The sequence below is a fragment of the Protopterus annectens genome, chromosome 17.part0 (genome assembly GCF_019279795.1).
Source record: "Protopterus annectens isolate FY-2018-M chromosome 17.part0, PAN1.0, whole genome shotgun sequence".
Taxonomy (NCBI): Eukaryota; Metazoa; Chordata; order Ceratodontiformes; family Protopteridae; genus Protopterus; species Protopterus annectens.
The window spans coordinates 38,586,126-38,611,475 of record NC_056751.1 but is presented as its reverse complement, the minus strand read 5'-3'; the positions used below and the strand labels follow the sequence as shown (position 1 = coordinate 38,611,475).

Here is a 25,350-nt window from a genome sequence, read left to right as displayed (position 1 = left end):
TCACAAAGTGCCTAGTTCCAGTTATTGCATTTTGCAGGCAAAGCAATATTCAAATATACCCATACCTGGACGGTTGTCTAATTCAGGCAGAAAGCCAGGACGTACTTTTGAATCATCTGGCCGTTGTAAAAAGGGTTCTAACTTGTCTGGGGTACACCATAAATGAAAAGAAATCACAACTGGTACCCTGTCAACAAATTATATTCCTGGGAGCAAGCTTGAATACAACTTCCCAGATGGCTTACTTCACGCCAGAAAAGCAAATTCATTTGACAGCCTACTTCAAACAAGTGGCCACAAAATCCCTGCTGTCTGCAAGACAAATACTGCAAGCCTTGGGGTTCATGGCCTCCTGCATTCTTCTAATTCCATATGCAAGACTGCATATGAGGAAACTACAGTGGTATCTAAAAAGCCTATGGTGTCAACATTCTCAAGACCTAGAAACAATGATTCCTCTCATACCTTGCCTACGCCTTGAGTTCTTTTGGTGGGCGGAGGCCTGCCACCAAAACAAGGGACTACATTTCACACCACCTACTGCCACCCAAACGCTACCAACAGATGCATCAGACTATGCATGGGGGTCTCACCTGGCAGTGAAGTGCATTCAGGGCAAATGGAACCCAAGTCAAATGCAGCTGCATATCAATCAAAAAGAAATGTTAGCTGTACAGAATGCTCTGACAGCCTTCAAGGACCACATTCTTCCAGGACAACTAATGGTAAAGATGGACAACACCACTGTTACGTGGTACATAAACAAGCAGGAGGTACACATTCTTACCCCCTCTGCAGACTAGCCATGGCATTGTGGAACACAGTCTTGAGCTGCCAAGTGCACCTGCAAGCTCAATTCCTGCCAGGAAAATTAAATACACTGGCAGACGGACTAAGCAGAAACCTCATGGACCTACACTAGTGGAAACTTTAACCAAGGATTTTCAACATGTTGACAAGCAAATGGGGGAGCCCAGATATAGACCTGTTTGCCTCTCCCCAGAACTACCAATTGGACAAATTTTGCACAAGGACTTCCCACAAATAAGCCTGGAAAGTGGATGCTCTGTCCTTCAGCTGGAAAAACCAAAATTTTATGACATTCCCAAATGTAATGACTGCAACAGTGAAACACGAAGAACATAGTACAGTTGTGTACACTTACCAATGTAGATGTTCGAGTGTATTCACTGTTGCAGTCCTGGTTACCCTCTCTCCAACCCCGTTTTTTCTCTTACTATACTTTTCTTTCCTTTACTATGCTTAAAAGCCTTTTTGGTGTATTTGCTTTTGCTTTGAGGTATATTTTTGTGTTTTTAATTACTTAAATATTTGGCTCCCATTTGGGGGGCACCTGACATGTGGGGCAAGAAAAACTGATGCAATGACGTCGGCTGCATGTTTTATACCCCTGACGACCTGACGTCATGGAAGAAGGGACAGCAACCGACGCAGGACCCAAGACTTTGTTAATCAGGCCAACTGAGGGTAACCTGCCAGCAGATTACCCAAATGTAATGACTGCAACAGTGAATACACTTGAACATCTACATATATGGTAAGTGTACACAACTGTACTTTACCCCTTTGGGAAAAAACATGTACCCATGAATTACCACATAGGTAGCAGTACACTAAACACCGAAAGTGTGATAAGAGACTTAGGGACACAGGTGGACAGTAGTCTCACCTTTGATAACCATATCGCCACAACAGTCAGGAAATCCTTCTATGTGCCACACCTCATCACTAAGGGCTTTTCTTTCAGAAAAAAGGAGGTCATTGTCCCACTGTGCTCATCTCTCATTAGACCCATTATAGAATACAATTCCACGTTTGGTATGTACCTCTCAGGACATCTGCAGCAACTGGAAATGCCGCAGAAATACCTCACTAAAAGAATCACAGGCCTAAAGCAGATGCCCTATGCTGACCATCTAAAAAAACTCCACCTTTACTCTGTCTAATATCGTCTACTCAGAGGCGATCTCTGCTTAACATGCAAGGCCATGTCAAACCCAAAGCTGTTGGACATGCTACACTTAAAGAAATCCCAATCCCTCAGAGACACACGCTGCAGGGATCTAAACCTTGTCATCACAATGAACAAACCATGCTGGAGGAATAGGTTCCTAACCTAGAGACTCCCCAGACTCTGGAGTAGACTACCAATACATGTCAAGCAGAGCGCCTCTTTGGCCCTCTTCAAAAGGAACCTTGATTGGATGGGAGATAGGAAATTCACCCCAGGGATCACGTCAGTCACCCTGCTAGACAAGGGGTCCAGGGAAGTAAATACTGTGGGAAGAAATTGCCAGGGAATTGTTATGGCTAGGCTTGTATAGACCATAGGGCCGATAGCCTAGTACCAACCTATGGAAAAGAACCACTGCTTTGCAGCCCATAATGGTGGTGAAGATTTCATTTTACAGCCAGCATTCCCTAATCAGTGTCTGGTGTCCACTGATATCAGAGGTTTGGGAGTGTTTCCATACCTTCACTATCTGGACCTTTGTTAACATTAATGTAGTGTTGTAATGTATAAAGCCCTTTCTGATCTGTTGGCTACTCTCTGTATAACAGGGTGTACATCTATAGATTTCAGATTGAAACCATCTCCTCATGTGAAGTAACTGGTGCTAGACTACTAATTCCGAGCTTCTTTTTAGAAGTTGTTTGTTGAATTCATGTCATAAGTGGCAGAGATGAGTGCAAATATCTGTGCCATTTGGCCTTTGCTTCATTTTCTGAATGTTCTTCAGAGATTTGCATCTCATCACCAGCCACCAGAATTTCCTGACAAATTAAGAGCACAACTTATGTGCCTATTTAATATCCTGCCTTTGTTTTCCCATACTGCAAGAGTGCTATGGGGCACAAGGTGATTGAGAATCTACCTGCTGTACAAAATGAAGTAATCAAATGAACATACAAAAGCTACATTGTGAATAATTTTGTCTGTCACATAGACGTGTAAAAGTTGTTTACAAGTCGTTTGCCGTGTTTTTCGTATAGTTTATGGCCTGAAGTAATATAGTGAAATTTGTTTTGTATGAAAAGTAGAATGAAAAAAGTACTATTTTCATTTAGACGGGCATTGATACATGCGTGATAATTTCATACCTATCATTTTATATTATGCTTACTGAAATTATGTAGTCTTGGAGGACTGTGTCATTCTAATTTGAATTGCATTATTACATAAGCCACTTTGATGGCCGTCAACAAAAGTCAGAAGCAGTGTCATTTCTCTCTCTCTCTTTCAGCTTTTCCCGGTTAGGGGTCGCCACAGCGTATCACTTTGTCCGCTCATGATTGGCAGTGGAGCTTTTACAGTGTCGAGTTGCCAGCCCAGTGCCCAACCTTCCACAGAAGGCACACACATGCACTTACACCTAGGGCCAATTTTAGCGTGTCCAATCCACTTGCAGCATGTTTTTGGGATGTGGAAGGAAACCGGAGCACCCTGTGGAAACCCACATGACTACAGGGAGGACATGCAGACTCCGCACAGAAGACACCCCAGAAGCAGTGTCATTTCTGAAAGGTACAATTCAACTAGAAAGAGAGATTAACCATGTTTTTTGGGTAGTGGAACCAATTCTCTACTCTGCAATTCATTTTATAAGCAGTGCAGATGCACATCTCCTGTGTAGAAGTGTGGTGGGCTTTACCCCACCGCAAGCTTTGGATTTCATTCAAGTGTTTTGGGAATATATTTTTACACATTTTTTAAGTTTAAAACTGCTTTACCCTTTTGTAGAATTGTTATAACCTCATTTGACAGCTGCTTAGTGTTCTATTATGTTTAATTGATCAGTATTGCTTGAATGAGTTTCATTTTGCTGTTTTTTTCTTTCTGTTGACATGCAGTTGCTGGCCATGCTGTTAAAAAGGAAGCGCTCCCTTCTGAACAGCCACATACTACATCTGACATTCTCCTTGGTGGGGACAGTTGACAGTGGTCACGAAACATCTATCATTCCAAACTCAACTGCTTTCCAGGATCTTCTTTGTGACTTTGATGTAAGTGTATTGTTTGTTATCTTGGTTATGATTTTGGTGTTAGATGCACCAGCAAGTGGCACGTTTGCTTTCATAAGAATGTTTAGCTTGCTGTTTTCACAGTGGCAGAAAGAAACCCATCACTGTTATACTTTGTAGTAGGTTAAGAGGTAGTGGTTATAAGGAGAACATAAAAAAAAACTTAAGAGCTCATTTCAGATTTGTCTAAAAATAGGCAGCAAGCCTGTTAACAGTGGTACTGGAATTAATAGAAAGAGCAACTGCCCTCGTAATGCAGAAAGTTGCCATTCCAGTGTACTGCTAGAGAGCCTTCATTTGACATTTGTGAACATCTGCAAAGCATGTGTGTCCTTTTTATCACATATGTTTTTACTCATATTTTTTATTGAGTATTGCCTGTTGATAACCCCTCATTTCAGCGTTTTCCTTTCCCTAGTATTGTGATGCTGTAATGCTTATATTTAAAGCATTCTGATTCTGTTTATTTTGTCACTCTAAAGTTGGGACAGAGACATCTTGCTAAAACACTAGTTAATTAGCCTTTATTGGACCATTTTGTTAAAGCAGTCATTTAAATTAATTTTAGTAGTAATGTGCTTGTCAGGCAATTTGTTTTGACTAGACTGCTTTACAGTGTTAAACTTTTAGCAGTTTAATAGTAATTTTGTTTATTGGCCCCTGTTTTGGTTAAATGGAAGGTGCCTTGAAGCTTTGGAAGCTGGCCTGCTGTTATATCCTTGGCAGGATGTGACCCATATAGCTGAGGCTTCTGCAGTGGTGATCATTTGAACATCTACTGTTACAGAAGTTTACTTACACAACTTTTTCTAGCTAACTTCCTGTGTAGCAAATAGCTCATATAAAATACCATCTTAATTTTGTTCCCTGTTGTCAGCAGGACCCAGTGATTCTGCTTAGGTCTGTTGTGATTTAGTTACACCTTTCTCCCCCTTTAATTTACAAAATTAAGATGTGGAAACAGACTGGATATATTTATGTAGTAAATCAAAGATATTGTAATGTAAAAGTAAAATAAGTAAGTATGTTTCTGTATTTCTGTAAATTAAAAATGAGAGATTTGAGATGACCAGGTTGTAACCCAACTTGTGACTTATTTAGGTAATTATACATATCTCTTCATCTCTGATCTCAAAACTCATGTTCTTACAGCAGGAGGTTAAACATGCATTTCATGTTTTTTTTTTGCTATCACTTCACTAGAGACATCTCTGTTTTAAGTTAATATCAAACAAACATTTCAAGCTTCTTTTATTTACAGTACACTTTGTATTTTGAAACTTTCATTCTGGCCTGGAATTTGAGTAAAATACGAAAATTATCTCATTGTGATTGTTGTACTGCTTGAGGAGGAAGGCATGAGCATATTCTAATTTAATCATATATAAATATCATTTGTATAAGACAGTTAATTTCCAAACTTGAGCACTGTTCTGGCCACATGAGAGAAAACTGTGTGTGTGTTTGTGTGCATGATGTAGTTGTGTGCGATTATTTCATCTCCTTATGCCATGGGCTTTAACTGCAACTAGAGAGGAATTTGCTTGATTGGGTTTTGCTTCGGCAGGTGCCTCATTTCTAAGGTCCAAAACTGTAACAAAAATCCTTTTTATTCCTTGCATCCAGTACTTCAGTGCTAAAGCAATTCATGCGTGGGTACTGCTATAGATTTTGTTTTGTGTGTGTATATCTTGAAAAGACTTGGAAGTGGCCTCAAAATGTTCCACAGCGCTGACATTTCTTTTTTTATTTATAAATTACAAAATTATATTTAACATAGAACTATATACTCCGTTCACACACCGTATACCTTCTTGACAAATAGAGGCAAACTATCTAAACTGCTAGCTTCAGCAGGATGTGTAAGCTGCTAATAGAAATCAAATCACTTCAGTCAGAGTCAGGGATTTATCTCTGTATGCCATTGGAGTTGACAGGATCACTTTAAAATGCTGTGTGTTTCTCTCTCATGAGAAGCTAAAATAAAAAACAAGAGTATTTTAACTAATCTTTGTTAAAATCAGTTTGTTTGCTGCTGCTACTTTTACCACTCGTAAAAACAGTGTAATTGTCATATTTATTAAGATCAAAATGCTGTACATATTTCTTTAATCATGTCATGTCCATTTCAAATGTTTGCAGGCATGTCTGTAGCACTTGTAAAAACAACATAATTGCCTTGCTTTATCCACACCATAACTGCCTGTTAGTTTTGTTAATTTTCAGTTGTGGTTATTGGAGAATAAATATATGTAGTCCTTTTTTCAGATACATTTATCATAGGAGGTTACTAGGCTAATGGTTTCAGGGCCTTACAAGCCTATCCAAATTCAACCCGTGTTCCCAAGGGTGTCTGGTTCAAGCAGACACTAAAATCAGCACCTAATTGTTCCTATCCATGAGGGACACAGGTGGAACCCTTGGAGTGAATTTCTGGTTACCCATCCAGTTATCCAAATTGAGCTTAAATAGGGCCAATGAGGAGCTTTGTTTAACATGAATAGGAAGCGTGTCCCAAAGGTGGGGCAAGCTCTGTGAGACAAATCTCTCTCTCCAGCAAGTTCTGTTGTTGTCACATACCAGGTTGTTCCTTTGAACGAGTAACCCGTGTGCGATTTGACTTGTGAATGTGCAGCATTTCCATTAAAGCTTTGTCCGAGATTGCTCTGTATGCAAAGCATAGGTCGCCTCTAAGCAGTCTGTACAACACAGAGTAAAGTGACAATGATTTCTGTCTGTCCGCATAAGACAGATCTTGAAGACCCTGAACTTTCTTTGTAACGAACCTTTGCGGTCTCTCCAATTGCTGCAGATGTTTGGAAAGGAACATACCAAAGGGAGCATTTATTGATCAGTTTATTTCAAAATCAGCTGCTTTTCTAGTTAGCAGGTACACTATTTACTTTCTTGAGCTAACATCACTGAAGACATGGCCAGCCAGGGATTTTTTGTTTTGTGTGTGTTAACGTGAGTAACAGAGTAGTTCAGTAGTTAGCACTGGTACTGCACATGCCTGTTTTTTTTTTTGACAATGCTTATTCTATTCTGTGTTTTACACAACAACTTATATATGTGCCAGTTTAAATCTTTTGGTGCTGTAGAATTCCCTAACAGGTGTCCATTGGAAGCTAGCAAACTGGAATAGGGGGCTCAAGCCTTAAATGTGGCCCATCCAACCCCAGTTTGCTTAGTAACCTGGAAGCTGGAGGAGCTGGCCAGAGGAAAAAGAGGTATGATGAGGTGTAGTCTGCTCACCTCTGTCTGAAGAAGTGTTGAGGGGTGCATGGCTGGAGGTGGAGTCTGTGTGGAGACAGAGTGTAATTGAAGGTGCTTTGCCTTCAAAGGAGGCAGCAGGGCTGCTGAGAGGATGTCTCCTGGAAAAATGGGAGGCTCATCCTCTTTGCATATGCCTCATTGCATGTTAACCCCATGGGACATAGCAGACATGCAAGGGGAAAGAGTAAGGAAACAATTTCCAAATCCCAAAAGGATTGACAGCAGTGCTTCTGCTTTTTCACCCCGACCCCTAAGAAGAACAGAATGGGCCTTTGGGTTCCAGCCTCTGATCTTTCTGAATTAGAAACCACTAGATGAAAAACCCCTTTCTTATGCTGGAACTTGTAAATGTGTCTGTCTGTTATGGTGTACTTTTCTGAATGAATGAGTCACATGCATCTTTACTATGTTTTATAAGAAATGTCCGTTTTCACCAAGCTCTGTTCTGGCACTCGCATGCTGCATACTATTGTTTAATAAATGATCTGTGTAACTTTGCTGTCTGAATTACTCCTCTGTCTTTTAGACTTTAACTGTAAAATTCCATTGGTGGGACATTGTAGCATACCTTTCGACCTCTAAGTGCAAGAAGTCTGGATAAAGCTAAAAATAATGGGGACAAAGGGCCAAAATCAGGGACATATTGTACATATTGATCTTATAAGTCTAGAAAGTTGTTAGAATAAGAGATTTTGCATTACCATGCATTTTCTAAAACACATGAAGCCTGAAACTCAAATATATGTCATTATTTAATTACTTTGATCTTCTATTATTTACTAGAAAACCACAAATGTTGTGGGGAACATACCAAACATATCATGCAAAAATCTGGACAGTCTGAGAAAGTTTGTCCAATTGATAGGTATGCTTTGTACCCTTCTGTTCAAGTTAACCATTCCTATGAAGTAGTAAAGGAACAGTAATAATTCTTAGAAATTTAACTTTTGGATGAGAAACCACAAAATTGTCCCAGGGGTTCCACCTTTGTCCCTCATTCACAAGGGTGCAGGTGCTGACTGAGGTTTCTTTTTTGGGGGATAAAGTCTTGGCTAGGCTTATAAGGACCCCAGGGCCATTAGCCTAGTAACCTCCTATGATCCTATGTCAAAAGTACCAATCTGAAGTAAGCCATCACTGATACCCTACATACCTCTCAACTTTTTTGCTCAGAATTGTGGACAAAACCAAAAGTAATGGGGGGGGCAGGGACAAAAGCCTGAAATTCATCACTGTTTTTAAATATTACTCTGATTCACTTAAATTAGTAAAAACATGAGATGTCCTGACTGAAGTCAGTGTTGCAGTATTTCTGACATATGGGTTGCCACAACTTACATCCGTCCTGGTACCAAAGCTTTACCATCCCTACGTCATATGTCTAACGCGTGACCTCAGTTCATAATGCCATGGGGTATAAAGATGGATGTACGAGCGTGGATCTTCTGACTATCTCATTGGCAACCCAAACACAGGTTGTGCATCCATTGGACTGTTCATTGTTTAGTCATTGGTGCCTTTGCTTTGATCATTTATCCAAATAATTGCCCTGTTGAGAAACTTTCCTTTTTATCTTGTGATTTTTATGTTGAAAGTTGTAGATATCAGGTAGGAAGGGTAAGTGTGAGTGCAGTAGGCAGATTCCAAACAAGGACTTGCATACCAAGTGCCTTTTTTAGGCCTGGAACACAATCACAAATCTTGCTCAAGCTATCAGTTGTTTTTTTTTCCAAAAATCCTTAGGTCTAGGCTTTCTACTTTCAACACTTTTTGCAAGACTTAGCATCTCAAATATTTGATCCAGTCCAAGACAGCTGACTCCAGAGTCTCAGATGTTTCTTTGCTACTGAAAAAAAAGCTTGAGGTCTCAAACAGATAGGCAGTCCAACATTTCTGACTTTGATGTATTCATTGGGGTTTCAGAACCCATGGTATATCAGGCTACTTCAGTTGCCCATTACTGAGACCCCGTTGGAGGTCAGTATGGCTACTGAGGCCTTGCAGGCTGTTGATATGTCTGATTCTCATAATTTCAGAAGGACTGCCCGGCATCTCCCAAATTTTAGTTGGGGAAGAGATCCCAGGCTCTCTAATAGGGGTCAGACAGGGTTCCGAACCTCCATGTCTCATCCAGTTGGAAGTCACAGCTGAAAAGAAAAAAAACAGAAGACTAAGCATGTAGCTGGTTCCTCAGCAGCTAGGGAAAAGAAGTATATAGACTTCTTGCAGTCTTTATTTATTTGATATTTGTTTACCAGGATAGGCTGACTGGGCAGATGCCCATTTTCAGCAGAGGAAAACTCCAGTAGGTACAAAATCAGTACATTACAATATATATATATATATATATATATATATATATATATAACATACATATGTTTGGTATAAAGTAAAATAGTCAAAAGTATAGATGAATTTATCTTGTACATAAACATAGCTAAAAATACATAACAGCAAAACATTTTCATACATTTGATGAAACAGGATATGCTTGGAGTGTGGTGAGTTAGGTGGATATAACAATCTACTGTGTAGAAAATAAACAGTTTTGGAAGGAATTGTAGTAGTGTTAGGAGAGGTAATTAACATATTGCATGGATCCAGGAGAATAAGTAGGATGAAAGTTAGTGGAGTAGGTAGAAGGTTCAGAGAGAGAGAATGTAGGATAGAGCTTTAGAGGGAAAAAGTAGGTCAGATGAGATGGAATCCATCAGGTGGAAGTTATAAAAATCTAAGAGGAGGTAAAAAATAGGTGCAAAGAGTTAAGTGTGCAGTATGGGAGGGGTGATATATAATTCTACTTTGACACTGTACAACAGTGGAAAAAAGGGAATTCTATACTGTCTAAGAAAGTGCTTTTGGCAAAGCATTTTCAATTAAATGCAGTCACCTAAAGTGCCAAAGACAGATCAACATGCTCCCCAGGTAACTACCTTGTGATCTTGTAAGGAAAAATGGGTGTTGTACTTCCACAACTGTACCTAAGTTAACAGAATGTCCCTGATTTTACCTCATGTTTTTTTTCATGCCCTTTACATATGTACACACATACACACACACACACTCTCTCTCTTTGGTATGTTTCGTTCTAAACTTCTAAAATTCAGGGTCTTCAAAATCTGTCTTATGCTGGAAGACTGAAATCATTGTCACTTTACTCATATCTCCAGAACTGTACCTACGTTTATAGAATGTCCCTGATGTGGTATTCCAAGCTGTTATGTCTTTGAAATATGCCTCCTTTGGGTCTCTGTAACCACAGACTACTCCTTTAGTCAGGGTACCATCCAGCAAGTCCCAAAGGACTTCGTGTTAAAAGGATTTTACTCCAGGATTTTTCTAGTCCCAAGAAAAGGACTGCAAACCTGTCCTGCACAGTTCTATCATGGGAACACTTACCTGAAGGTGGCATCTTTCAAAATGCTCTCTCTTCAGACCCTTCTACCTTTTATCCTCTCACAGGCTTTCTTAGTGTCAGTTCATCTGAAGGACACTGACTAACATTACCATTCATCCTTCTTGCATGAGATTCCTAATGTTTTTCTCTGGCTCCTTGCATTTTCAGTTTACTCCTACCTTTTTGTCTTTACACATCCCCAAAAGTGCTCACAAAGTGAATAGCTCCTGCAGTAACTTTCTATCTCACATGGAATTCAAATGTTTCACCAGCCAGCCACCAGTTTCTCCCAGTTTTGCACCAGGCATCCTTGTCCAGCAACCTGGGGGACAGATGCTTCCTTTTTCCAGTGGACAGACAAGTTCCTCTATGCCTTTCCTCCTCTGCCTCTTCTTCCAAAAATTATTCTCAAGACACACAAGAAAAGATGATGGCTGCACACTGAACAACAGGTTAACGTCATCTCTCCCAGTGTGAAAACAGAAATTGAAAAACAATAGCCAATGATAGCTGGAGTAAACTTTACTTAATTGCTAGTAAGTATACTGCCTGAATTGTAGCAAAGAAGAAACTAAGAGAGCCTGAAAGAAAATCAAGTAGAAAAGGTGAAGAGAAACATTGACCGGGAAGAATCCTGCAGTTGTTTAGTAAAAGGTAATTCAAGCTACAGCTTTGGAGCAACACATGGCTTCCAGTAATCTAGAGGGAAAATAAGTCAGATGTGATCAGGGCTGATTAAAATAAATAGAACACTGAAGGAATATATCAACTCTAATAAAAGACTGGAAAAATGGAAGAAGAATAAACAGATATTCAGATGAGCTGATAAAACTGCAAAAATCAGAGGTTGAAATGAAGAAAAGACTGGCTGACTGTGAGACTGCTGAAGAAGAGATGTTTCAAAAAATGGTAAAATTAGAGGATAGAGCATGTAGGGGAAAATCGTGAAAGTTTCTGCTGTATCAGAGAAACTAGAAGGAACAGACTGTATTCATTTTATGAAGGCACAAATAAGCAATTTAACTGATATTCCACAGCAGGAACTGTTAATTGAAATGATACACTGTGTGTATGCCCCAGATCTGGCCATGAGAAAGCAAACAAGAAGTGTATTAGTAACAATGCAGACCTAACAGCAGAAAGAGCTGATCCTGACAAAACTGTGGCAAAAGTTAGAGACAGTAGAGTGTGGAAAATGATCGTTCACTGTACACCAGGCAGAAGAGAAATAAATTCATTCCAGTAATGAGGGAATGTCGAGAGTCTGGTGTTCGATTCAAGCTCTCTTGTATCCATCTGTCTTCAGAGTATTTTTTTTCCTGGAGGATCAGTCATTTTTGATGCAGAACAGGCTAAGGAGGAAATGCAAAAGTTTGTCCAACAAAAAAAGTGAGCCATCAAGCATAAGGGAACTCCACTTCTCATTCCTCTGATGATAAAAAAAAAGAAAAAACACACAAATGGAGAGCCTTTGCCAGTGAAACCTTTTCTGTTATTCAGGAAAATTCTTGAGAGACCAAGAGAAACACAGAAGTTGACCAGAAGAATTGAGAGTACCTTGAAGTTGAACTGGAATCTGGAGTTGGGAGATGGAGGTCAACAGGAAAACAACCAGCAACGCAGAAATTAGTGAATAATTTTGATACTGCAAAGCGTAAATTGCATTTGTGAAATATGGCTGAATAAGTGGAAAGAGGGGACTTTTGTTAACTTTAAATTTGTGGAGAACTGAAAAGCATTTGCCTTACTTAGTGTCATTAATGTTTGGAAGGAATTTTGGGGGAGGAAAAGATAACTATAAGTAAAACAGTTTTTGCTCTTAACAGTATTTCTGTGAAAGTTTTTACAATATGTATTGCCTATTTTATAGTGAAGTATTTTTACATTTCCTTCTGTTCATATGCGTCAGTAATCATAACATGAGAGATTCTGCCCCTGGCTGACACATATGTCCGGTCAGTATACAAAAGTCTTAATGCTACTGTAAGGTACGGGCGACACCACACATCAGCTAGCATATGCCGGTCATAAAGAGACGTCGGGTATAAAGCAGACATCAGCACGTATCAACCGCAGAACTTTTCTGCCGCCTGTCTGATAGCCTGCTCCGGTCATCACTTGCCAGGTAAGTCGTGAACTTTGGTTCAGATAAGTACCCCTTAGTGGTGTTTTCTTTGAATATTGGCTACTGTATTGTGTTTAGTGATTGGCATTTGTCTTTCCTAGCTGACATGTAGTGTGGAAGGCAGAGTCCACGTAAGGATTCACACAAGCTGTACTTGTTTTGCTTATGCTCAGATGAGGACCACACCACTTGTGCTATCTGTAAGGCCTTTGTTCCTAAAACCCTTCGCAGCCGTCTAGCTTCCTTTAAACTATATCTGGAGAATCAGCACCTTAAGCATTTAGTGCGAGATATGGAGGCGGCATCGGGCCCTTCAGCTGAGCCGTAACCTAAAAAAGCCACAAAATCTCAGCCTGATTTTCCTGCTGTTCCCTCTCTTTCGGGCATCCCTCCTGAGGCAGATGTGGGTCCAGAGGCCATCCTGGAATTGATAGATGTTCCTTTGATGGGTACCACAGCAAAAGCCGTGAAGGAGCCAACCAGCGTGTCCTGGAGGGAATAGCAGGCATCTGATCCAGGCATGGGTCACCCAAATCATCGTGTGGGAGGATGTGCCTACGGACATCATGGAGTGCAGGCTGATGTCCGGACCGTCCCCCTTCCACCACATGAAATCTCCTTAAAATAAAAAAAAAGATCAAAACATGTTTCTCCAGCTCCCCAGGAATAAGCACCAGATTGGCATGACTCTGCATTAGAGCTTGGCTCCTTCTACCCCTTGTCTTGCCTTTTCTGCCTCTACTCCGTTAAAGAGGACCTCTGAGGATATTTCTTCAGATGAAGAGGAATCATCAGGAGATGAATCCCTGGGTTATTCCATCAAAATCTCTTCCCCTTTTTGTTGTACCTCACCAGAAGAGGAATCTAATGGTATGGATTCCCATGGGGAGGATGTTTGCTTTGGGAAAACTATTTTGTAGATGAAAGACTTATTCAGGTGGAACTGTTGCCAAGTGTCTGACATACAGAAGAGGTACTATGACCTCCTCCAGATGGACTCTCCTTCTCCATCAGCCATTTCTCCTGTCCTATCGGCATTCTTAGATGCCTTCACAGCTGCTTCTAAATGCCCAACCTCCCAGCCTCCAGCTCCCAAGCGTGTCCTTGAGGGAATTGCAGGCATCTGATTCAGGCGTGGGTCACCCAAATCATCGTGTGGGAGGATGTGCCTACGGACATCATGGAGTGCAGGCTGATGTCCGGACCATCCCCCTTCCACCACATGAAATCTCCTTAAAATAAAAAAAAAATCAAAACATGTTTCTCCAGCTCCCCAGGATTAAGCACCAGATTGGCATGACTCTGCATTAGATCTTGGCTCCTTCTACCCCTTGTCTTGCCTTTTCTGCTTCTACTCCGTTAAAGAGGACCTCTGAGGATATTTCTTCAGATGAAGAGGAATCATCAGGAGATGAATCCCTGAGTTATTCCATCAAAATCTCTTCCCCTTTTTGTTATACCTCACCAGAAGAGGAATCTAATGGTATGGATTCCCCTGGGGAGGATGTTTGCTTTGGGAAAACTATTTTGTAGATGAAAGACTTATTCAGGTGGAACTGTTGCCAAGTGTCTGACGTACAGAAGAGGTACTGTGACCTCCTCCAGATGGACTCTCCTTCTCCATCACCCATTTCCCCTGTCCTACCGGCATTCTTAGATGCCTTCACAGCTGCTTCTAAATGCCCAACCTCCCAGCCTCCAGCTCCCAAGCCTCCAGGTAGATTTTCTAAGGTGCCAGAGGACTCCAAATTCTTCTTTAAAGCTACTTCTGCAGACCCAGCTACTATATCAGTTTCATCAGACAAGACATCCAAATTATTGCCTTCTACCGTCTTGCTTCTCTTAGATAAAGAGAGCAAAGTCGTGGTGAGACTGGGAAAAAAGTATACACCTCTGCTACTTTGGCCTTCATGGCAATTATTTATCAGACACATATGGCCAAATACTCCCTAGCTCGCTTATCAGATTCAGGGAAACTTCTTTATGAGCTTCCTGACTCACCCACAAAGGCTAAGCTCTCCTCCATTCTCAATTCCTCTGCCCAGGTTACAAGGCACTCCAAGTGCAGATGTTCTTCGTGTTTCACTGTTGCAATCATTACATTTGGGTTATCTGCTTGCAAGTAGCCCTCAGTCAGCCTGATTAACAAAGTCTTGGGTCCTGCGTCGGTTGCTGTCCTTTCTTCCATGACGTCAGGGGTATAAAACATGCAGCCGATGCCATTACATCAGTCTTTCTTGCCGTGCGGTGCCCGAAGCAGAAGCAGTTCGCAAGTGCCGGTCGGCCGACTCCTGAAATTTTCGTTTTCGAGTTTCAGAACCGAAGTCTTCAACTAAAGCTAAGTACCCCATTGGGGGAAACTTTTTCTTGCTCTAAACTGATGTCAGTAAAAGTTAATAACTGCATTACTTGTGGAAAGCAAATACCTCATAAAGATTTTCATTCATACTGTATTCCTTGCCTAGGCCCTGACCATGACGTAACTTGCTGTCGGCTTTGTGCCTTATTTAAACCACGAACTGTTCGTCGTCGGTACATTTTCGCTGCTAAATATTTTGGTACTCTGTTCAACTATCCAGATATGTCTTCGGTAAGCCACCCGAATACCAACATTCTGAAAAAACGCAACGATAAAGACAGAGCCAGGCTGCCAAAGACACTTCTCCTAACCTAGTCGCACGTTTGCTGGTACACAGTGAGGCGCTTCCGCAGCCCCTGATACCCACTACTTCAGATTCGCAGGCCTCTACTGAGACCCATTTGGAGTCCGGTATGCCACGAGATGCTTCAACTGTGGAACTTGTGGATGTCTCTACCTTGGATGGCTTCTGAGGGTGTATTCAGGCCTGCTGACTTGCATATTAAACCAACGACATCTTCTTCTTCTAGGCCTAAAACTCTAACCATGCCTAGGAAACTGATGCCCAGACCACATAGTCAGGCCTCTATGCCTAAAAAACAAATGATCAGAATGGCTGAAGACCTTATTACTTTAATCAGGGGAAGCCAACCTCCCCCCTCTAAGAGACCTAGGACTGAATTTGCTTATGATACGTCTGATCAGGATTCTGAAATTTCTATCTCCTCTGATGACCAGGATTTACACTTATCTACCTAAGAGGATTCTGATGCAGAGGACTCTATTCCCTCTGCTTCACCTCCAGAGGATTTTTCTTTTGGAAAACCTTGCATACTCTTAGGGAACATTTTCAATGGGAAACCCAGGATTACTTTGATTCTAAAAAGAGGCTTAGAGATTTCTTACTCCTGCCCCAACACAGGCCTTTAGCTATCCCTCCTGTGCTGGACATTGTTGACGATGCTTTTTCGGAATCGAGTTTAACCCCTGACTCTTTACCTCCTGCTCCCAGAAAACCTGATAGATATTACAGGGTTCCTGATTCTCATAAGTTCCTTTTTAAAAATCCTACTGCGGATCCTGAGACCATTTCACAGGGACCCAAGGGCATTAAGGCTACTACTGCCAAAAATCCTACCCCCTCTGATAGAGATTCCAGGTCCCTGGATAGATGGGGTAAGAAGGTATACACCTCTGCAACCTTGGCTATCAGGGCATTAAATTGCCAGTTTCATATGTTAAAGTATCATCGGCATATTATTGGATTGCTTAAACAGAAAATGATGATGTTTCCTGATTGTGCTGAAAATAAGGATTTACAGGATTTAATGCATTCTGCTGAACAGGTTGGAAAACATACTGTGCAATGTGGTTTTGATTCACTAGAGGCATCTTGCAGGGCTGCTGTCACTGGGTCTGTACTTAGAAGGCATGCTTGGCTTAAGGAGCAATCTTTGCCAGATCATGTTAAAACTAAATTGCTGGATGCTCCCTTAAATCAGGATCGCCTGTTTGGTGACAAAGCAGTTGTTCTTAAAAAGATGGAGGAAAAAGCTAAATCTATGCAAACTGTTAAAAGATTTCTTACAAGTGCAGCCTCCAAGATTTAGTAGGCATTGGCCCTCAAAAAGTTGGTCCTTTCCTGCCTCTTCCAGGCCTTCTCAGTTCAAACCCAGAACCAGTAGACACCCAGGCTTCAGTCCCATGGTACGCACAGGACTAAGCAGTGGGGGGGCTCCTACTTCCAAATCAGGGAGTAGTAAGACTCCCCCCTATGGTAAGCTGTCTCAATGACTTAACTTTAAAACTTCAAGCACGTCTCAACTGACTGCTCCTTTAGGGGGAAAGATTGCTCTGCAAGCAAAAAACTGGGAACTCATTACCCAGGACAAATGGGTTTTAAACATAGTTTCCCAAGGATACAGATTTCACTTCCACACACTACCAACCCCAAATGTTGGCCAGATCTACCCCCAAATCGGTGGCAGAGGCTCAAATGCAAGTATTCTCTCTTTAAGATTAAAGGCTTTTCAGACTGTACCAGAAGAGGAAAAGGGACAATGTTTCTACTCAAGACTTTTTCTGGTACCTAGAAAAGACAACTCATGGCGTCTTATCCTGGACCTGTCTATCCTAAACACCTTTTTGGTGATTCCAAAATTCAAGATGCTAACTCTTCACCAGTTGCTTCCCATGTTAGGAAAAGATGCCTGGTTGGCAACAGTGGATTTAAAGGAAGCCTACCTGCACATCCCAGTCAGGGAGTCTTGCAGAAAATACGTACGCTTCAAAGCAGGCTGCATGCACTATCAGTTGTATGCACTGCCCTTTGGCTTATCTACTGCGTCCAGGGTATTCACAAAGTGCCTAGCTCTAGTCATTGCATTTTGCAGGCGAAGAAATATTCAAATATACCCGTACCTGGACGATTGTCTAATTCCGGCAGAAAGCCAGGACATACTTTTGAATCATCTGGCATTTGTACAAAAGGTGTTAACTTGTCTGGGGTACACCATAAACGGAAAGAAATCACATCTGGTACCCAGTCAACAAATTATATTCCTGGCAGCAAGCTTGAACACAACTTCTCAGATGGCTTTCCTCACACCAGAGAAACAAATTCATTTGACAACGTACTTCATACTAGTGGCCACAAAAACCCTGCTATCTGCAAGGCAAATACTGCAAGCCTTGGGGTTCATGGCCTTGTGCATTCTACTAATTCCATATGCAAGACTGCATATGAGGAAACTACAGTGGTATCTAAAAAGCCTATGGTGTCAACATTCTCAGGATCTAGAAGCAATGATTCCTATCATACCTTGCCTACGGTTAGAATTTCTTTGGTGGGCAGAGGCCTGCCACCAAAACAAGGGACTACCATTCACTCTACCCCCTGCCGCCCAAACCCTAACAACAGATGCATCAGACTATGCATGGGGGGCTCACCTGGCAGGGAAGTGCATTCAGGGCAAATGGAACCCAAGCCGAATGCACCTGCATATCAATCAAAAAGAAATGTTAGCTGTACAGAATGCTCTGACAGCCTTCAAGGACCACATTCCTCCAGGACAATTAATGGTAAAGACAGACTACACCACTGTTATGTGGTACCTAAACAAGCAGGGGGGTACCCGTTCTTACCCCCTCTGCAGACTAGCCATGGTTCTGTGGAACATAGCCTTGAGCTACCAAGTGCATCTACAGGCTCCATTCCTGCCAGGAAAACTAAATACACTGGCAGATGAACTAAGCAGAAATCTCATGGACCCACACGAGTGGAAACTGGAACCAAAGATTTTCAACATGTTGATCAACAAATGGGGGATCCCGGATATAGACCTGTTTGCCTCCCACCAGAACTACCAGTTGGACAAATTCTGCACAAGGACTCCCCACAAACAAGCTTGGAAAGTGGATGCTCTGTCCTTCAGCTGGAAAACTCTATCTATGCCTTTCCTTTTCTGCCTCTCCTCTCCAAAGTGCTACTAAAAATCAAACTGGACAAACCAAAGGTGATACTGATTGCACCAAACTGGCCACGCCAACACTGGTACCCCCTCTTGCGCAGTGTGTCACAGCTGGGCCCATGGCACCTACCTCAGACCCCAACCCTGCTGTCTCAGCAGGAGAGCCAGATTCTGCACCCCCAGCTTCAAACCCTGAACCTGGCAGCCTGGCTAATTACCTAATCTCTCCGTTACCATCCCTCAGTAAACAAGTGTTGGATGTCATTTTGGAGGCAAGGATGCCTAATACTAGAAAATCTTATGCTGAAAAATGGAAAAGATTCTGTGCCTGGAACCAAACTCAAGGGATGGCCACAACAGCGCCCAATTTACCTCAGATTCTTCAATAATTAACTGATATGCTTCACAAGGGCCTTTCCTTTTCCTCCATCAAAATTCACGCCTCAGCATATTCATTAATACATAAGGTTTTTATTCTGGCCCAAACTGAGTTAATAACCCCCCCCCATCTTGGCAATATACATTTATTTCACCAATTTTAAAACCTAATAAAGATCCAACTAGATGTTCTTCATATCGACCCATCTCATTACTTAATGTTGATTATAAAATGTTTATGAGTATTTTGGCTGATAGATTGAAGACAATTATCCCCGGCATTATAGACATAGATCAGACGGGCTTCATTGTAAATAGAAATACTTTTGATAATATAAGAAGAACTTTAACATTAATTGATTTTGCAAATGGGAAAAAGAAATATTTAACACTTATTAGTCTTGATATAGGTTCAGCATTTGATTCAGTAAGTTGGGACTATCTGTTTACCTTACTGAAATGCACAAATTTCTCTGATGCATTTGTAAATTTAATTGAGCATTTATACAAAGGAACTGGCTTATATTAAGGTAGGAACATATGTTTCACAAAAAATACCCATTCTTAAAGGTACAAAGCAAGGATGTCCACTTTCTCCACTATTATTCACTTTAGTAATGGAGCCTTGGGCTAATTTGATTAGAAACAGTACTGACATAGAGGGTTTTGAAATAGAAGAAAATACAACATCAAAAATTAAACTTTTGCAGATGATGTTCTAATTACATCAGCAGGATCTAATTCTTCTATGCAGTCTTTATTTGATAAAATGATGAATTTTAAAAGTATTTCTGGTTTAATATTCAATGAAGAAAAACTAAAATACTACCTATATATACACGAAAAAATACTCTCATTAGTGATTTTACTAAATATGTACCCAACTCAGGTCAGATAACTTATTTAGGTATAATACTATCTAAAGATATTAAATCTATTATATATAATAACTATAATACCTGTTTTCTTAATATACAAAATCTTTTAATACCTGGAATAATATGTTTTTACTATGGAGGAGAGACTTACAATTATTAAAATGATAATATTCCCCAAGATTTTATACTTAATACAATCAATAATACTTTCACCTACAAAAATAACTATCAAGAAACTGAATACACTAATGTTAAATTTCTTATGGGCACCTAATAGACCTAGGATTGCATTAAAGAAACATACTAATAGCTGGTCTCAAGGGGGTATTTCTTTTCCAGACTTTAATTTATATATTATCTCTTCTATTATAAAAGTTATTACTTTATTAATAGATCGGTCATATGTCGCAAAATGGAAAGATTATTGGGAGCTAATTAGTATGCACTTCATGAAAAACTCCTTAACACATAAAAATATGATTATAAATAACTCCATGTTGTGGTTGCTAAAGGAATTTTGTACTTCACCTATTACACCTAAACATATGGTCTGTTACCCATTAAATATTATTATTAGTTATCGTAACTTTATATTCATGCACCCTAAGTATAGGGAATGGAATTTTATTGTATTCCCTATAATTTATACTCAGGGTATGCTTATGTCATCTACTTCTGAAGGAGCTCATTTAGCTATAGATAATAATCTAAAGTACTGGTATCAGCTGATATCTGATAATAAAGTTAAAAATCTAGATTTCTTAAAACAAGAATTTGATCTAAGAGAAACTTGCTGGTTAGAGGTTCAGATCTTTAGACAACATCTCATTGATAGAATATATCTAATGTCTATAACAGTTAAAGAATCTATTCCAAAACTGATTGATTACTTGATAATAAATTTACAGCATAAAGTTTCTGATAAAGGTAAACTTTCATATATACATAAAATTATCAGACAAGAAACTTTTTACAATGTAGATTCATACTGGAATTATTTCACCTCTATTAATGGGGACCCACCAACTCAACAAGATAAACAATATATATTGGAATCTGCTTATAGAACTACATCTTCCATTGTCTGGAGACTTTATACATGGAAATTTTTACATAGATCTTTTATACACCTTTGATGATGAATAAAATTAATAATAAAGATAATCTATGTAAGAGATGTAATGTAGAAATTAATGCTGACTGGGCTCATATGTTTTATGACTGTATGAAGTTGAAAGAATGCTGGAAGTCAATTAATGAATTTTGCAGGCTCTTTTACAGATAATTTCATTATTTCTAAGTCTCTTATATTATTCAACACACCTGTACCTCAATGTGTTAAAAAGATTAAGCTTCCCTTGTTATGGTCTATCCTAGCAGTGGCTAGGAAAATAATAACTAGAAATTGGATTTCAGATACACCTCCTTCGTTCAATGAATTTAAAATGTTATGAATATAATGTGTCATATGGAAATAAGCACAATTAGAATGAGAACAACTAGAAAAACATCACATTTTATTGTATGGGATAATTTACAAAATTTGTTAAAAAAATTCTAATTTCAATAGCACAGTATTTTAGTTTAATTAATTGATCTGATTGTAGTGGATGTCTTTGTAAATACTTTAGTTGTTTTGTTGAATATTATAATAATACCTATTTTTAATTATTTGTATAAAATTGTTATGATATTTCTCTTATATGTTAAAACAATAAACTTGTTTTGAAAAAAAAAAAAAAATTCACGCCTCAGCCATTTCAGTTCATTACAACACAGAACCACCCCTTTTTTTCTCGCCCACTGCTAAAGCAGCTCCTCAGAGGGGCCAAAAACTTAAAATCACCCAGGGGAGCCCCAACTCCAGCCTGGGACCTTAATTTTGTATTGGAAAAACTCACTCTTCCCCCTTTTGAGCCAGCTGCAACTGCAGTGTTAAAATTCCTTTCTTGAAAAACAGCTTTCCTTTTAGCAATCACTTCAGCAAGAAAGGGTATCTGAATTACAGGCCCTTATGGCAGTGGAGCCTTTCATCATCTTTCATGCAGACAGGGTGACCCTCAGGACCAATCCCACTTTCATGCCCAAGGTGGTATCCATTGTGGCTCTCAGTCCATTCATTTGCCAACCTTCTTTTTAAATCCACAGAACAAAGGGGAACAGATACTGCATTCCTTAGATGTGCACAGACAACTTAGATATTACTTGGACAGGACTAAACCTCAAAGGAAATCTGAGCAGCTGTTGGTGGCATTTGCTGCAGGGGCAGAGGGGAAGGCTATTTCAAAGCAAATCATTTCTAAATGGATAGGCCATTGCATTCATTTCTGCTATAGGCACCATGGAAAACCTATCCCACAGGGGATTAGACCCCATTCAACCAGGGCTGCATCTACCTCTACAGCCTTTCTCAGATGTGTCCCTACCAGAGACGTCCTAGAAGCTGCTATCTGGAGTTCTGTACATACTTTCACCAAGCATTACCATTTGCCAATTTTCTCTAAATCCAGAGCTGGCTTTGCCACTGCAGTCTTGCAGGGCCTTATAGCCGGTCCTAATGCTATCTAAATTCCTCCTCCCATCCTTAGCTTTGGGAATCTACCTAAATGTGATGACTGCAACAATGAAACACGAAAAGCATAGTACAGTTGTGTACACTTACTATAAATGTAGATTTTCGAGTGTATTTACTGTTGCAGTCCTGGTTATCCTCCCTCCAGCCCCCTGACTTCCTTTGGCTATACCTCTTTTCTCATTTACTATACTTAAAAGCTTTTTGGTGTTTTTGCTTTTTTGTTGGAGGTATAACCTTGCGTATACATATATATGTATATATATATATATATATGTGTATATATATATATATATATATATATTATTCCCTTAATGGGAAGCAATTTTTTATATATATATATATATATATATATATATATATAAATTGCTTCCCATTAAAGGGGGCACCTGACATCTGGGGCTAGAAAAACTGATGTAATGGTGTCGGCTGCATGCTTTATATCCCTGACTACCTGACGTCACGGAAGATGAGACAGCAACCGACGCAGGACCCAAGACTTTGATAATCAGGCCGACTGAGGGCTACTGCAAGCAGATAACCCAAATGTGATGATTGCAGAAGTGAATACACTCGAACATCTACATCATTTATGGTAAGTGTACACAACTGTACTTTCTGGACTACCTGGCTGAGCTCCTTCATAAGGGTTTGTCTTACTCCTCTGTCAAGATTCATGCTTCAGCTATCTCAGCCTATGTCCAGGCAGATCGGCCTTTATTCTCTCAACACCTCTTGAAGCAGTTCTTCAGAGGTGTAGCTCACTTCAGACCACCTAGAAGGCCACCTGCACCAGCTTGGGATCTTAACTTTGAGCTGGAAAAGCTGACTCTCCCTCCTTTCAAGCCAGCTTCCTCAGCAGATCTCAAATGCTTCTCTTGGAAAACTGCCCTTTTGCTAGCCATCACTTCTGCTAGGAGGGGATCTGACCTCCAGTCTCTTATGGCCACTGAACCCTTCATCATCTACTATGCGGACAGGGTCTGTCTAAGAACCAACCCCTCCTTTATGCCTAAGATGGTCTCTGAGGTAACCCTTAACCAGTCCGTACACCTACCTATTTTCTTTCCTAAACCAACAAATAGAGGAGAGAGAATTCTGCATACCTTGGATGTGCACAGACAGTTGAGATTTTACCTTGACAGGGCCAAATCAATCAGGAAAATTGACCAACTCCTGGTTTCTGTCACCCCTGAGGCAGAGGGGAAACCCATTACTAAGCGGATCATTTCCAAATGGATCTCTCATTGCATACATTTCTGCCACACCTTCCATGGAAAGGGTCCTCCCAAAACCGTCAGATCCCATTCCACAAGAGCAGCATGTACCTCCACAGCCTTTCTGAGGGGGGTTCCTACCAAGGAAATTCTGGAAGCTGCTACTTGTACATCTATATACACTTTCACTAAGCACTACCAGCTAGCTGCATTCTCCAAAACCAGGGCAGGATTTGCATCTGCAATCCTGCAGGGTATGCTAGCATCCCCATAATTTGTACAGCTTTCCTCCACCCACTTCCTCAGCTTTGAGACTCTTCCCACAAGTGATGGCTGCAATAGTGAAATATGCAGAACATAGTACAGTTGCGTACACTTACCATAAATGTAGATGTTTGAGTGTATTCACTGTTGCAGTCGTGTTTCCCTACCACCTAGCCCTTTTCCTGCCTAATGTATATATTTTATCTGGGGCTTCAACCCTTTGCGGGCAAAAAAAAAACTGATGTAATGGCGTTGGCTGCCTCCCTTTATAGCCTTGATGACCTGACGTCAGCCACACTTACAGAACAGCCGACGCAGGAGGGAAACCTTTATTCTGGTATTCGGGCTGGCTGAGGGCTACCCAGCAAGGATAACCTACAATTGATGGTTGCAACAGTGAATACACTTGAACATCTACATTTATGGTAAGTGTACACAACTGTACTTTCTAAGGAGGTATTCATGGCTCAGGCTTCATCCCTTGCCTGATGACATTAAGGCCAAGCTAATGGATACCCCTCTTGACAATAAAGCCTTGTTTGGTAACTCTGCTGCCAGCTGTCCTGGTTGAGACCTCCACAGCATCATAACCGCACTTGATGGAGTTCCTTGTAACCTGCATTTAGGCAAGGGCAATCACCTCAGTTTACCTCACAAGATGGACCTGCTCACACAGGACAAGGGAACTCTAGTGTATCCACAGATGTCAACTGTAAACCTGACCCTGTGGGTGATAGAGTTTTAATTCACTTCAAGAAAAGGGCAAGAAGCTCCAGGATCTAAAGCACATCTTTGTCTCCCCTGCCGTCGGGTTCCAGAGGAATTACCCTTCCAAAAACCACCTTTGTTAGAAAGCCAGCTAGGACCCCTTCAACCAAAGGTAAGAGGGACTCCAGGAAGCAAACCCCTTCTAAGTCTGCCTTCCTCCACCCCCTCTCAGAAACCACCTTTTCAGGCCAAGCCAGGTAATATGTGACTTCCTGCCTCCAGACCCATCTACCCCTTTGTCTCTTCGCCTCTCTCTTTCTCTCCCTGCTTGGAATCAGATAGCCCAGGACTCTCTTAGGTCCTTTCCATCATCCAACAAGGATATTTCATGGTGTGGGAAACTCTTCCCTCCTTCTGGGGCATCCCACAACCACCAAAAGAACAACTGGAATTCTTTGCTCAGGTCATTTCCACTCTTCTTTCCCAGACCACTGTTCAGGAAGTCCCATTCTTTCAAGGGGGAAAAGGATTTTACTCCAGGATGTTTTTGGTTCCTGGGAAGGATGGCTCCTGGAGGCCCATTCTGGACCTTTCCCATCTATTTACATTTCTGAAAGTCCCCAACTTTCTCATGCTGACTTTACCCACCCTTCTCCCACTTA

General features: G+C 40.7%; 1 protein-coding gene across 1 annotated transcript in view; it reads left to right on the top strand.

Annotated features, from left to right (window-relative positions):
• WDFY3 (WD repeat and FYVE domain containing 3) overlaps positions 1 to 25,350 on the top strand; it is a 5,086,165-nt gene that overhangs the window by 2,902,212 nt on the left and 2,158,603 nt on the right. Inside the window, exon 25 of the mRNA XM_044059488.1 lies at positions 3,874 to 4,026. Coding sequence (XP_043915423.1) covers positions 3,874 to 4,026 — 153 coding nt within the window. The remainder of the gene's footprint in view (positions 1 to 3,873; positions 4,027 to 25,350) is intronic.